General features: G+C 42.6%; 1 protein-coding gene across 1 annotated transcript; it reads left to right on the forward strand.

Moving 5' to 3' along the window:
- Positions 1–1,708: 1,708 nt before the first annotated feature.
- On the forward strand, positions 1,709–4,985 carry CXCR1 (C-X-C motif chemokine receptor 1). Its single transcript, XM_036915882.2, has 2 exons — positions 1,709–1,796; positions 3,153–4,985. Exon 2 carries the CDS (start codon positions 3,161–3,163, stop codon positions 4,238–4,240), a length of 1,080 nt encoding a protein of 359 aa, XP_036771777.2. The 5' UTR covers positions 1,709–1,796; positions 3,153–3,160; the 3' UTR covers positions 4,241–4,985.
- Positions 4,986–15,187: the final 10,202 nt, after the last annotated feature.

Raw genomic sequence — 15,187 nt, forward strand, 5'->3', positions numbered from 1 at the left:
CTATTTTCTGCCCCAGGAGTAACTTTTCCCTAGATGACTCATGGGGGAACGAGTCTACTCCTTCCAGGGACTACCCCATCTTCAGGTCCTCAAGGCATCAGATTCTGATAGTTTAACATCCGAAGAATAAAGCATGAGTAGCCCTAGGGCATTTGTCTCCTTACGCTTCCTGCCACTATTTATCAGTGATAAGAGAATGCAGGAGGAGAGCGTGACTTAGCCTAAAAAAATGTGCTTGCCAGTGGCAGAATTGTAGGCACCAGTGGCGTGATACGTTGGGCATTTATAGGGGCAGAATTTACACTTGAACAGATAGGTGCTGACTTTAAACAACAGAGGCTGGTTGGCAAAGAGCAATTCCAGACAAACTAGTCTGGCTGTATGGATATGGAGCTCTCAGACATGCCTTACATATGGCTGTGTGGCCAAAAGTGATAGACACTGAACCACGGTGGTGATGCATGCTGCCTGAATCATAGGAGATATATCTACTGTCATTTACTCTACAACCACTGATCAAGCACTTACTCTGTTCCCTGGAAGAGGGCTAGGGGATGAATCAGAGAGGCCCTACTCTCCAGAAACTCCTAGGCTAGTGAGGAAGGGCTGCCTTGCAGCACATTCTTACATGTATAATATGGTTCATGTTATACTGGAGAAATGATTAAAGTAAAACTTGGGGAGTAGCTGCGATAGGTTCCCAGAGAAGCCATCCTTCATTACTGGGAGAGCAGTGGGATGACACTGACCCCAGCTTCTCCAGCCACTGATTGTTTTGGCTCAGTGGTCTCCCTGTTGTCCAGCCAGACTCCAAGAGCGGCATTGGTCCCAGTCTCAGGCCATTCTAATCAACCAGTTGTGGGCAGTGGTTGTGCGAAGGAGCGGCTGGTGGTGGAGGGGGCTTGTTCCCCTCTAAGTCCCCACCAACATCTCCACCAGCCCCCAGGCTGCCCCAAAGATGCTTACCTGCAATGTAGGTAAAAACTGTGTGCTTGCTGTCCAAAAACAGCTTAAGTGCAGACTTCCACCTTCTTCCCAACAGATTGCTCCCAAGTCCACCTAACTGGAGGACTCTGTGGGTAAAATTGCAACATTTCCAGAATCTCTTGCCTGGCCTTAGTGCATCTCCATATCAAATAGGTGATTACAAGGTTGGCGGTTGGGGAGCGAGGGTATATCTGGATGGGAGAGGTTTGGTGGGGTTCCTTTTTGCAGTCGGGTAGTGAGAGACACAGGTGAGCAGAAGTGGACGACTGCCTGTAAGCAATAAACAGGTTTCTCCCACTTTATTTCTTCCTTTGATTAATTTTGGCTTCAAAGTCATTTGCCCCAGGCTGGGAACATATTTTCTCCCCGAGAGTTACAACTCCTACAAGGCCCTTGCACGGTGAACTCCTGAAGTGGACTCCACTGCTGAAAGTAAAATCCTTTCCCTTTTATTTATGTCAGACAAGTTGGAAGTTTTCAAAGGCAGTCTACGGGAACTTAAGGGATAAACAAATGGAAATAAATGTGGGGAAAGAGGAGAATAAAAACAGTCATCCACAGAGCAGAGAATTCAGATAATGGATCCTTAACTCCATCTTCATGTTGGCTGTATGGACCCTGGGAGTCTCTGATGCCCTGTGATCCCTTGACTTAATCTGTTCTCCAAATATAGACATGGGCAGGGCTCATGAGGAGGTGAGCTGTGATCTGGCTTCCCTACTTCCCTTTATTCACACAGTTCCCACTAGCTGATCAGTCACTCTGGTCTGTGAGTTCTTGAGGTCGGACACACCTGGCCTGTACCTCAGGTAGGAAGCCACCTTTGTTTGCCAGGACTTCTTTTCGGGAGGGAGGCTTGGCTTGACTGTATTTTAGAAAATGGATCCATTTCTCTGGTACCTGAAGCTTTCTGCCCAGCTGGCTTCCTGCTTCCTCCCTTGTGTTCATATATTCAATTCTAATGCCCTACATGTCGCAGCTGGTGACAGGGAGGCCACAGCCTTTGCACCTCTTCTTTTCCCACCTCTCCTCTTTGCAGGGAAGAGGCTTATATTTCTGTGATTTGATGTTCATTGCTTTGCCCTACGACTTCGTCTTCTGTGCAAATGCAGTACTGGCAGGGAGAGAACATATTAAAATGTGTGGATCTGAATGAACTTCTAGAACTTCAGAACTGGAAGCAACTCAAGTGTTATCTACTTTGCCTACCTCAATTTGCAGATGAGAAAACTGAAATCTATAGAGGTAGAAGGACCCACCCAAGGTCTCATGGATTATTAATGATAGAATCAGGATAGAATGAGGACTGAAAGGCTCAATAACTTTCCAAAAGTCTTCAGATTGCTCTCTGGAGAGCCCCGGGAGTTTCGGGAGAAACGTGTTCATGGCTGTTTGGGTAGAGAGCAGTGCATCCTCCCTCCTCAACACAGGAGCTTTTATCTGTTCTATGCACTGGGCTTCTGGTAAGAGTTTGCTTCAACAGAGTATTTCACAATCAAAAAAGATATTTGAAAACTGATGAATGGTTTTGTGGATGTTTAGGAGGTGATTTCAGGACACAAGATGGGTACTTCTCTTAAAAGCTTAAACTTCCTTTAGAAAGAGGACCAAAAAATGTATTGTTCCTTGAGAAAGAAGGCTCAGAAATACACTTTAATGCAATGTGTTGCTATTATTTTATTTCCTTCACTCCGTAGATTCTAAAAAGGTTAAATAAGAATCAGGAAAAACATAGGAGGGGAAATAACAGAGAGAGGGACATCTCGGAAGAGGTTTGCCTCCTTCCATTGGTTTAGCACTGGCCCTCCCCTGAATCTGTAAGATCAACCTGGCTCTCCCATCTGAATGCAAGACATGGTTGAGCATAGAGAAGGCTAAAGAGAGGGCAGAGGTAGAATTGTAGGTAAAGTTGAGGCAGTTGGAGGGCTGACCAATGGCTTTTGCTCTGTAGTCCATCTTATTCCATGCTCAGATCAAACCTTGTAGTTGTAGAAGATTGACAGTACTGTGAAACTGCCCTCATAAAAGCAAAGGAAGGGATATCTGGCTGCCAAACCGACAGAGATGCAAGAGATAGCTCAAGAACTATTCTCATATCCTTGAAGAGAGTGACTTGAATCTGAGTTACTAAAATCACATTTCATTCCTTCTAATTTTTCAACTAGATCAAACCATGGCTGTTGTCCTGGAAAACATATGGAATGATACTGATTGGTGGATGTTCATGGAGGATGAATTTCAAAATTTCACTGGCACACCACCCACAGAAAAATATTATAGTCCCTGTAGGCTGGACACTGAGACACTCAACAAAGATGCTGTGGTTGTCATCTATTCCCTGGTGTTCCTGCTGAGCCTGCTGGGAAACTCCCTGGTGATGCTGGTCATCTTATACAACCGGGTCAGCCGTTCTGTCACCGATATCTACCTGTTGAACCTGGCCATAGCTGACCTGCTCTTTGCCTTGACCTTGCCTATCTGGGCTGCCTCCAAGGCAAAGGGCTGGACCTTCGGCACACTCCTGTGCAAGGTGGTTTCGCTCTTGAAGGAAATCAACTTTTATAGTGGTATTCTATTACTGGCCTGCATCAGCATAGACCGCTACCTGGCCATTGTCCATGCCACACGCACATTGACCCAGAAGCGACACTGGGTCAAGTTCATATGCTTAGGCATCTGGGTCCTGTCCCTGATCCTGTCCCTGCCCGTCTTCATTGTACGTGAGGCCTACAAACCACCCTATTCCAGCCCAGTCTGCTATGAACACATGGGTGCCAATACAACAAAATGGCGGATGGTGATGCGGATCCTGCCCCAGACCTTCGGCTTCCTCCTGCCACTGCTGGTCATGCTCTTCTGCTATGGACTCACCCTGCGCACGCTGTTCGAGGCCCACATGGGGCAGAAGCACCGGGCCATGCGGGTCATCTTTGCTGTTGTGCTCGTCTTCCTGCTCTGCTGGCTGCCCTACAACCTGGTCCTGGTCGCAGACACCCTCATGAGGATCCGGGTGATCAAGGAGACCTGCGAGCGCCGCAACGACATTGGCCGGGCCCTGGACGCCACCGAGATTCTGGGGTTCTTCCACAGCTGCCTCAACCCCCTCATCTACGCCTTCATCGGCCAGAAGTTTCGCCATGGACTCCTTAAGATCATGGCCATCCATGGCCTGGTCAGCAAGGAGTACTTGGCCAAGGACAGCAGGCCTTCCTTTATTGGCTCTTCTTCAGGGAACACTTCTACTACAATCTGAGCCCCCACCCCTGTTGCAGCCTCTCAGGGCTCCTCCTGTCCCCCCAGCATCCCATTCCAAGCCTTACATCCACTGGTTGTTCCCAGTCTCTGTGTCAAGGCCATGCCTCATTGGGGTTACAGGAATTGCTGGGGCCACATCCTTCCCAGGTCCCCACTGTGGGGTTGGGGAAGCCTGCCCTGACGCCCTACCCCTTACCATAATTACTATGTCAACTGCTGGCGCTCTGTCCATCCTACCGCTGAGCCCACAGTACTCAGTTTCCTGGACATCTGAAAGGCATCCTTGGAAGTGACTGCAGAAAGTTCTCACCACTGGGAGATATCAGTGGCACACGTTCGTTGGTTCTGCAACTCTCCCTTTCCTTGCTTGCCAGCAAAGTCCACCTCCCTAGAGAGAGACTGAAGGTGACAGACAATTTCTAAGACTCCCTGAAGCTAGGAGTGGGCGTATCATCCACTTGTGACTAATAAGACTTAAGGGCAATAGTGTGCTGGTATGCCACTCTCCGGGGAGAAGGGCTCTGATTTGTAACGTTTACCAAGTGCCCTGGTGTAAACACTCCCTCTATGATTTCAAGGGTGACAGTGTTTAGCAACCAGCTCACAAATTCTAGAAAATGTACTAATCTGCTTTCACAAGCAAGTACAAGCTGGCTTTAGCATACCATTGCTTAAGAGGAAGTCTGCTAGGGCCAGGGGACTCCTGGGAAATATTCCTGATTAAAAAAGAAAGAGATACACATGCATCCTTCCTTCTTGCCTTTGAATATGGTCGTAGGATATGATGTGTGGAGCTGAGGCAGACACTTTGTGACAATGAGGCCAAAAGTATGCCCAACACACTTAGGCTGATGGAGCCAAAGGATAAGAAGAACCTGAGCATAAAGAGCCCAGAAATAAACCTAAGCGTAAATGGTCAAATGACTTTCAACAAAGGTGCAGACTATTCAATGGGGAAAGGATAGTCCTTCAACAAATGGTGCTGGGAAAACTAGTTATCTACATGCCCAGGAAAGGAATTGGTCTTTCCCTCTTTCCCATTAACTCAAAATGGATCAAAGACCTAAATTTAAGAGCTAAAATGATATAATTCTTAGAAGAAAACATAATGGAGAAACTTAATTTGGTTTGAGGTTGGGACTAGAGTGAGGTTAAGAGATGGGATTTAGATCTAGGTTGAGATTGTGATCAGGTATTGAAGTCGGAGCCTGAGGTGAGGCGGAGGGGAAGCAAGGATTGGGTGGCAGCTTGGGATAAGGTGGAAGGTCAGAGAATGATGAATGTCAGGAATAGGGAGAGACCCAGAAATAGGGAGTGGCCGGGGATGGGGTTAGTGAGATTCAGGGTTGGGACCAAGTATGGAGTGCAGTTTAGGAATGGGGCATCTGAGGGAGGCGTGGCAGAAATGGAGTGAATATTAGGTATATATTAATGGCTATAAGAGGGGCATTGTCTAAAATGCTATTCCAGGGACCAGGATGGAGACACCTTGTCCTGTTCAGCTTGAGGCTTTCCAAGTAGGTTGATGAGGAAGGAGTTAGGGGTTCAAGCCCTAAGAGATAGATGTGATACAGGAGAGAAGACAGAAGAATTCAGAAAGAATCCAGGGGGAAGGCTGAGAACTGGGCCTGGTAATCTCTGTTTCCTCTCCCTTCCTCCCTATTGCATACCCTGATGCCCACCTTTCCTCATCTTCTGCTGCCTGTGCCCAAAGATAAGTAAATAAAGATCCATATTTAGCCTGGGGAAATACAGATAACTAATGCGCATCTGAAAAGATGCTTGGCCTCCCTAGTAACCTGGGAGCTAGGAATCCAACAGCAATAAAATAAATTATAAGTGTTTAAACAGGGGAGGGATATAGTCAGAACTCTCTTCAAACAAGTATAACATTGCTTGACTAGATTTTTTAATACAGTGTATCATTCTCTGGGTATAGCTCAAGACATAAATGATTTGGATTTCAGATCTGTAACAATATCAGGCTGTTGGCACTGAAATAACATGGTGTTATTGATATATCAAAAACTGGTATTTCAATCACTAGATAGGGTAAGGATTAGCTAGCTATCTGGTGAAGGTCAGGGAGATAGTTCACCTCAGGGAGGAGCTCATCGTCCAGCAAGGAACTGGAATCAGGGATGGGGAGCATCTTAGAAGGGCACTGGGGCATTGGAGATGGGAGAGAGTCAGGGATGGGCTTTGAGTGAGGGATGGGTGACCATCAGGATAGGGTGGGGACAGGGTTTGGGATATGAATGTATGTTTGGCACAGTGCTTGCTGATTTTTAAGTTTTCAAAATTTGTATTGTGGGCTTGGTTAAAATATTCCAGTCTTCAAGTAATTATGTTGAAATGTTTCTCCTATACTAGTTACTCAGCCCCCTCACTATCGCTTCCCTCCCATCCAGTGGTCCATTCTTATTAGTTCCAGCAAAAATATTAATTGCTAATCTGGATTTTATTTCATAGGGTTTAAGATCGTCTCTTCTCAGAAACTTAATTTAGTTCGGGTCTTTCAGAGGCTGACAAGTCTCATAGATGCAGATGACATAAAATGAGCCATCTCCTCTCGGGTCTGAGGGTCTTCCCAGAGATAACCACTAGCCAAGAAATCACGATGGAGTACAGCATTTTGCTGTTTCCAAACAGAGGTTGGAGGGACCAAAGATCTCTGGGTCTGACCCAGAAAGCCACAAGTGGCTAAGAGCTATGCTGTCACCACCCCACTACTGCTTTCATTCATCCTGGCATTCTGTTTGTAAACTCAAGATCCTTCTTCTAACCTTGAGGGTAGAAATGAATTAAAGAATTAAAAAAATAAAAAATAAACAAAATGTTAACAGGCTTTCTGAAATTAGTTCTTTTTTTAATCAAAGTATTTCATGTACATTATTTTTAAAAAAATGAAGTAACTTTATAAAGCTTATAATGAAAACCAGCAGCAGCCCTCCCACCCCACTCCTGCAGGCAAAGGCAGGAACTTCCAACGCTCATAGCTGTTTCAGCTTATAGTGATGTGCGTATTTCTGAGTATCATGCTTATTCAGCTAGCTTTTGATTTTCTTCTTCCAGTTTTAGATCTCATCTATGGACTTTGTATTTTGGCTTTCAAGGACTTTACACTCAGACTCTCTTCTGCTTTACTCCTGTTCATGTGGACACAAATACTGCTTCTCTTGTCCCTCCAGAACACAGATAACTGAGCTTTGTGGTTAGAGCAACATTCAGTGTTTTTGTTATACAACTATGTAAAAAATTGTTCATCGTTGTGTTCAATGTTTATATTTCCTTTCTTTGTACAACTTTTGTTTTTCCTGGAATTAATGACAGGATTTTCTATATACTTTTCATTATACTGGTCCCAAATGTCTTCCTCTATACATACCCATTCATCACATAATCTGGAATTTTTTTTCTTTCTTGGAGATCTTTCTCCTGGAGCCCTTCATTGTCCTGTTCCAGTCTGTATTGGTTACTTTCTAGGCCTGCTCCTTTTTCTAAATTACTTTAACTACATTTCCAGATAAATTTTAGACTCTGATTGTCAATTTCTACAGAATATCCTACTGAGATTTTATTTTGGATTATGCTGAAATTGTAGACCAGTTTGGAGAAAATTGACATCTTAACAACATTGAGTTTTCTGATCCATAGCATGGTTTCTTTCTACAGTAATTTATGTCTTTTCTAATTTATCTTGGCAATGTTTCATAGTTTTCAGTACATATATCTTGTACCTATTTTGTTAAATTTATCCCCAAATATTTTATGGTTATTAGGAAGTTATTATAAATGACATTAATCAAAACATTTTTTTCCAGTTTTTTCTCAGTATAAAATAGAAATATAGCTGAGTTATGTTTATTGACCTTGCATTCTGGGACCAGTAACCTCACCTATTAGTTCTAGTAATTAAAGATTCTTTTGGATTTTATATGTATATAATCATGTCATCTGATAATAAAGACAATTTTATTTCTTCCTTTTCTTTGTGCTTTTTATTTATTTATTTTTTGCCTTATTTCACTGGCTAGGATCCCTAGTGTGATGCTGAATAGAAATTGTGGGCATCCTTGTCTTATTCCTAGTCTTATGTGTAAATCATTCAGTCTTGCTCTGTTAAATATGATGTTAGCTAAGAATTTTTCACAGAGGCCCTTTGTTAGTTTGAGGAAGTTCCTTTCACAGTGACCATTAAATCTTTCTCTTTCTTCAAGGGCATGGGCTCTGGAGCCAGACTACTGTTGGTTATAGGCTTTGTGACTAAGGGCAGATTACTTAATCTCTCTCTACCACCTTGTAAAATGTGGATAATAATAATGCTCAGATACCTCCTTTGAGGGTTGAATTAAATGAGTACACATACATACATGTGTATATACATATGACATTTAGAAGAATGCCTACAATATAATAGTACTATATAAATGTTATCTGTCATTATTATTTTGGTTTCCTCTCTTATTTTGCTGTATTGGATTTTGCTGAGGAAGGATATATAGGAGATAACCTTTCAGAGACCTTGAATTTCCAAAAAGACCTTTATTCTACTCTCACACTTGATTGGTATTTTGGCTGAGTATTGAATTCTAGGTTGGAATTCATTTCCCTTCAGAATTTTGCAGGCACTTCTTAATTTCTTCTAGCTGCTCGGATTGCTGTTGGGACTTCTGATGCCTTCTTCTAATTCTTGATCTATTGGATATGATTGAATTTTCTCTGAAAAACTTTTAGGATATTCTCTTTGTCTTTTTAGTTGTAAAATTCATGATTATGGGCCTTCGTGTGTGTCCTTTTCTCAAATTTTGCTGGGTACCTGGTGAATCCTTTTAATCTGGAAACTCAGGTTCTGTGAAATTTTCTTGTATTATTTCTTTGATCCTTTTTACCTTTCATTTTCCTTAGTCTCTGTTTTCTAGGATTCCTTTTATTTGGGTGTTGAATCCCCAAGACTGATTCTCTAATATTTTTATTCCTTTCTGATGATTTTTCAGTATCTTCATCTTCCACTTTCCATGAAGCTGCCCTTAAGTTTACTTCCAGCTTTTGAACACATTAAAATTTTTTTCTATCATATTTTACATTTCTAATAGGCTTTATTCTATCCCGTGTTCCCTTTTATAGCACCTCTTTCTTGCCTCAGGGATGCAGTATTTGTTCTTATTTCTCTGCAGATGAAGTTTTTGTGAAGATTTCTTTAGCTCCCTTCATTGTTTCTGTGTATTTTCTTCTAGTCTGATAACTCAGTGACCACTTTTTGTCTACTTTTGGAGTCCTGTTAAGAAAAGTCCTTATCTGTTATTTTCTTTCACATATTCTTTGTTTTTGTACTTTGTGGGATTATGTCTTTAAGAAAAATCCCTTCAGTGTCATTTCTTGTGGGTTTTTGAGAGAGAAGAGGTAAGAACATTCCTCTAAATCCTCCATTTTTAATATAAAATTCTCCTGGGTTTAAAAAACCTACTTATGAATTCCTCAGGTATAAACTCTCTCATTTGGTATATTGGCTGGCAGTTGATTATAGTGGTTGTTAGGTCTTTATAATATTTGAGAGCTCATCTGCTGAAGAGCATTTTTTTCCATGGAAGTTTTGTAGGTGTCCTGAATTATGAAGAAATCTACCCAGAGGCAGTGTCATGGATGTCTTTGCTGGGGCCCTATTGGGCCACATGGTTCAGAGCACTTTTTTGTTATTGTTTTTATTTCTTGGTCCTAGGTTTCCACACCATTCCAAAGGGCAGATTTCAGTTCTCAGGCTTGGGATTCTGGACTTTCCCTCAGGTGGCCCTTTTCCCCCCATAGTTTAGGGAAGGCAGCTCACGTTGAGGTCATGACTCAGAGCCAGCAGGTGTTTTTCTATTCCTAGACAAGGGTGGGTCAGCTCTTTCCTGGTTCTTGCCTTTTGCCAGGAATCCAGTTCCAGTTCTCTGCTGTGCATGGGGGCGGTAGATCCTCTGGTGTTACCATTCCCATTCTTTTTTGTTGTTGTTGTTTGTTTGTTTGTGAGGGCATCTCTCATATTTATTGATCAAATGGTTGTTAACAACAATAAAATTCTGTATAGGGGAGTCAATGCTCAATGCACAATCATTAATCCACCCCAAGCCTAATTTTTGTCAGTCTCCAATCTTCTGAGGCATAACAAACAAGTTCTTACATGGAGAACAAATTCTTACATAGTGAATAAGTTACATGGTGAGCAGTACAAGGGCAGTCATCACAGAAACTTTTGGTTTTGCTCATGCATTATGAACTATAAACAGTCAGTTCAAATATGAATACTCATTTGATTTTTATCCTTAATTTATATGTGAATACCACATTTCTCTCTTTATTATTATTATTTTAATAAAATGCTGAAGTGGTAGGTAGATACAAGATAAAGGTAGAAAACATAGTTTAGTGTTGTAAGAGAGCAAATGTAGATGATCAGGTGTGTGCCTGTAGACTATGTGTTAATCCAAGCTAGACCAGGGCAATAAAACATCCACGTATGCAGAAGATTTCTCTCAGAACAGGGGGGGTGAGGTCCTAAGCCTCACCTCTGTTGATCCCCAATTTCTCACCTGATGACCCCCCTGCGACTGTGCCTGTCTCAGGTTGTTCCTCCCTTGAGGAATCTTACCCGTCTCTGGCTAACCAGTCATCTTCTGGGGCCATACAGGGAAATGTAAAGTTGGTAAGTGAGAGAGAAGCCTTATTGTTTGAAATGGTTAGATTTTTATTTCTTTGCATATTTTTGCCCTGTAGCTTCTATGCCCAGCATTTGTCTTGAGGCATCTTTACCACTTGGAAGAATTATGATACTCGGTAAATTTGATATGAGGCATGAATTCTATTTAAGGGTTGTAATTAGGAAGGAAGAAGAAAAGCTATAGAAGTAGCAGGTGGCAGAAAACATGGGAAGATTGATTATTTCTTTGACATATCTTCTTGTAGAGTAACTTCAGCATGTATAGGTTTTAAGCTACTACTTAAATTGCGCACACACATTAACATAATAGGAATATAGTTACATAACCAAAGCATACCTGTAATTACCAGCCATCTCCAGTGAAACCAAGAAAACCAGTTAGGCACCTTAGGCATTTGTGAAAACTTATCTATGATATGGTGGTTATTGTCCAACTGAACTTGAACAGTCTGAGAGAAATCAGACAAATTAAAACAACCCATTCCTGGGGACTGTTCACATCCCTTATGTTCTTTTACCAGTAAATAGTCTGTAGTTGTAAGATTTTGGAGCGCTACAATTTGCACTTCTTCTAATTCTTGATTGAGTTCCAACAGTATAGATCTAGTCAAATTTGTTGTTTTACTGTATGCACAGGCCAGCTTAGATATCTCCTTCTTCATTCCCATGGCAAGTCCAGGAACTGGTGGGATGAGTGCATCTACAGCTGTAGCAGTGTGTGGATCTTTGTTGGGGTTTTTTGATGATCATCTTCTGGCATGAGTCTTCTGGAGAGTGCTGATTTTGGAAGTTCTTTTTCATATTGTATCTTAGTTCATTTTTGGGGTAGCCCAATTAGGCTTTGATGCTCTGTATAAACACAAACAGACCCTTTGCCTACACTTTTATATGCCCCCATTCCCATTCTTAAGGCACAAAACTAGTTCTAGTATCATTCTGGGTTCCTGTGGCTTCAACTCCCACTCCCTATTAAGTCCATACATCTCTATGTTCTCTTTTACTTTCTGGCCCTTAGCAATCTCTCTCTCTCTCTCTCTTTTTGCTTTTGGCCTCAGATTTTTACTTAAAAATTAAAAATATATGTTATCAATCATTTTTTAAAATTTTATTTAATTAATTGATTGATTTTGGTACAATTACATGAGCAACTGTCTTGCCAATGGGTTTCAGCCTCGGGCAAGTTTGCTATGGATTCAGTGTGATGAAAGAAAATGACAGCAAAACGTTCTTGGGGTGAAAGGGTTATACCCAACTTTATTTCCAGGTGACAGGTCGGTCACTAAAATCCCATTCACTCAGAGCGAGTCTGCATGCAGCAAGCCAGTCTCTGCCTCTGGGCCCCTCTGTCTGCACAGCCATCCTCTGGGTCCCTCTGTCTGAACACCTATCCTGGGCCCCTCTGTCCTTGGCGCTGCCACCACTCCAGCCTCTGCTCTGCTCTCCTGCAGCCTTGTAGCCCTGTCACTGTGTTGTGTGCAGAGCATGGGGTGCAGCTCTTTTTATACAGTCAACAGCCATGTATTGCCCACAGGTGTGCAGTGAGCTAGTCAACCAGGGCCAGGTGAGAATCCTGGCTACAGGAACTCTCATTTTATCCACAGCAACATTGTGGTTACTAGATTCCCCCCATTACTGAGTCCCCACCACCTACCCGATTACAGTCACTGTCCATCAATGTAGTAAGATGCTATAGAGTCACTATTTGTCTTCTCTGTGCTATACTGCCTTCTCCGTGCCACCCCTACATTATGTGTGCTAATTGTAATTATCATTTCTATGTAGAGTATGTGTGTGTGTTTGCTTCCCATGCTTTGTCAGTCCACCATCATGACAGGATATCAATAAAAAGTCAAGTACCATATAAAATAAATACAGTTTCTCTTCCTGTTCTTTATTTCCTGTCCTTGAAGATGAGCATTTCTAAAACTTTCTTCCAGTGAATTTTAAGTGTCATCCCGAAGGACTCAGTGACCAGATTTCTAGTGAACTAATACTGTGTATATGTGTATGTTGCATAGTCTGTGTACATCTGTATGTGTGTTTTGGGAGCAAATGACCTCATGTTACCCCAGAGTTATGACCCTCTTCTTTGCCAGATTCACATCAGGGTATGGGAGGGGTAAGATATAGAAGGTAAGCAGGGAGGTGCTTCTGAAGAAATCCAGTCACTTCCGACATGGGAAGAAATCGTATTGCTCAACAGAAATGTATGAAGCCACATCCGTACCTCTCTTGGTTCCCATATTGTAAACAACAGGCTGTCTTCCTGAAAGATCTGACTTTGCTCCAATTTTGAAAATGTTGAGGGTGGAGGGACACTAAACAAGCAAGGCCTAAGGGCCATGCAGTGCAGGGCTCTACAGTCTGCCAGAGTCCTTGTGTGTTCCACTTAGCTGGAATCCTGATGATACTCAGCACTTACTGCCCCTGTGCACATTTGCCCTAGAATTTTAGAAAACGTGTAATAAATAAGAATCAAATAACCAGTTACATGATTACGTATCAAATGTTTGCTATGCACCCAACTTTGTGTTAGACCCTGAAAAAAAGGGCAGATACCATAGAAATGAAATTTAGGTGGACAAAGGAAACTTGAGAGTGAAGGGTTTGTGAGGAGCCTATGAAATTTCCTGTAACACCAATGTGACTGGAACAAAGATATCTCTCTGGTAGTCTTAGTGTACCACAGCTGATCTGAAGATTTGGAAAATGCTCCTAGTTAAAAAAAAAGAGAAAGATTTAGTAGTGTGTGACTTGAATAGTCACTTAAGGTTTCTGAACCTCAGTTTCCTCTTCTGTGCAATGAGGTTTGATTAGGTAAACACTCTTCCAGTTCTAAGAAGAGAAGCTCTAAATTTAAGAGTCTACTGAGAAGTACATTTACATTTGTATTTGTAAAGATGTATGACTCTACGTGAATTTGATATGAAACTTCTATCTTTGTCCAGATCATGACCATAAGCAGTTAGATGCTTCATAGAACACCATTTCTTAGTACACGCTTTCTGGGTGGCTGTTGACCAGGGCCAACCCAAGGAGTTCCCAGGAGGCTTCCTCCCCTTGCCCCACTGGCCTCTCCTTTCTTTGCTCTCCCCAAGCTCCAAGACCTTCCTCCTTCATCTGTCAGCAGTTCATTTATTTGGGGTAGGCAGGCCCCATGGAAAATGGGCAAATGTCCCTGGGAGAGAGGAATCCTTTTCTCTCAGTCACTAACCCCAAAATGAGAAGGGGTTTCTGAACTTGTTCTCTTGCATAGAGGAACCTCTCTTTCTGAGACTTCGAGGTCACGAGCGAACTGACCCACCACAGTCCAACACATCAGCTTAGCCTCTTGGTGTGTGTCTGCTGATGAGTGAGGCCCTAATAGGTGCCAGGCACTGCATAAAGCAGTCTTTTTTACATGAATTATTTCACTTGATGCTCACCAAGACCTTATGGCAGGATTATTTATTACCACCATTCTTATGGATGAGGAAAATAAGACCCAAGGAGATTAAGAACTGCCCCCAAGGTGATGCAGCTGCAGATAAGTGGCAAAACTAGAGTTTAAATCAAGGGCTAACTTTTTGCAGAGCCTGAGCTCTCAGCTGCTTGTGGAGAAACACTGCAGTGGAGTGAAAACCTCAGCGGGGCTTGGAGTCAGGCTGGGTCCTGGTCTAATCCTGCCTTGTATGACCTTGAGTAAGTAACTTAACTCCTCTAACCCCCTGTCTCTTTGAATGGATGGTAGCATCGGAAGCTTGTCAAGGTTCAAAGTAATGTGTGCCAGGCTCTTGGCATAGACTAGGGCCTTGATAATGGCAGACATTATCATAGCAGAGAATCCCAGAAGGGTGAGTCAGTTGAGGAACTGACAAGTAACCCCAAATCTTCTAGCTTCAATGGAAGTGCTTCTTGAATGATGTCACAGGGTCAAGGAGCTAATGGGAGAGTTGGGATATACCACTTTCAAAGGCACTGGGCAGCTCTGAGATGAAAAGACAGAGTTTGGAAAGGGAATCAGTAGTCTTCCTTCATGTTCCTACAACATCCGTCTTTCCTTTTCGCCTGGATCATTCCCGTTGGCATTCCCATTACTATCTAATAATAAGATGCTCCCTTTTTGACCCTACATCCTTATCAGCTATAGTCCTGTTTCTATGGAACCTGACCTGGGTCCCTTTTGGGGTTCACATACGTCTGAATATACCTGAAAGGAACGAAAGGTCAAGGGCTCTTCAAGAAATGAACTCATCCCTAGGGGGCAAG

Source organism: Manis pentadactyla, chromosome 6, assembly GCF_030020395.1.
Source record: "Manis pentadactyla isolate mManPen7 chromosome 6, mManPen7.hap1, whole genome shotgun sequence".
Classification (NCBI taxonomy): domain Eukaryota; kingdom Metazoa; phylum Chordata; class Mammalia; order Pholidota; family Manidae; genus Manis; species Manis pentadactyla.

Coding starts and splice junctions, on each gene's coding strand:
- CXCR1 (XM_036915882.2), top strand. CDS start 3,161: ATGGCTGTTGTCCTGGAAAACATATGGAATGATACTGATTGGTGGATG.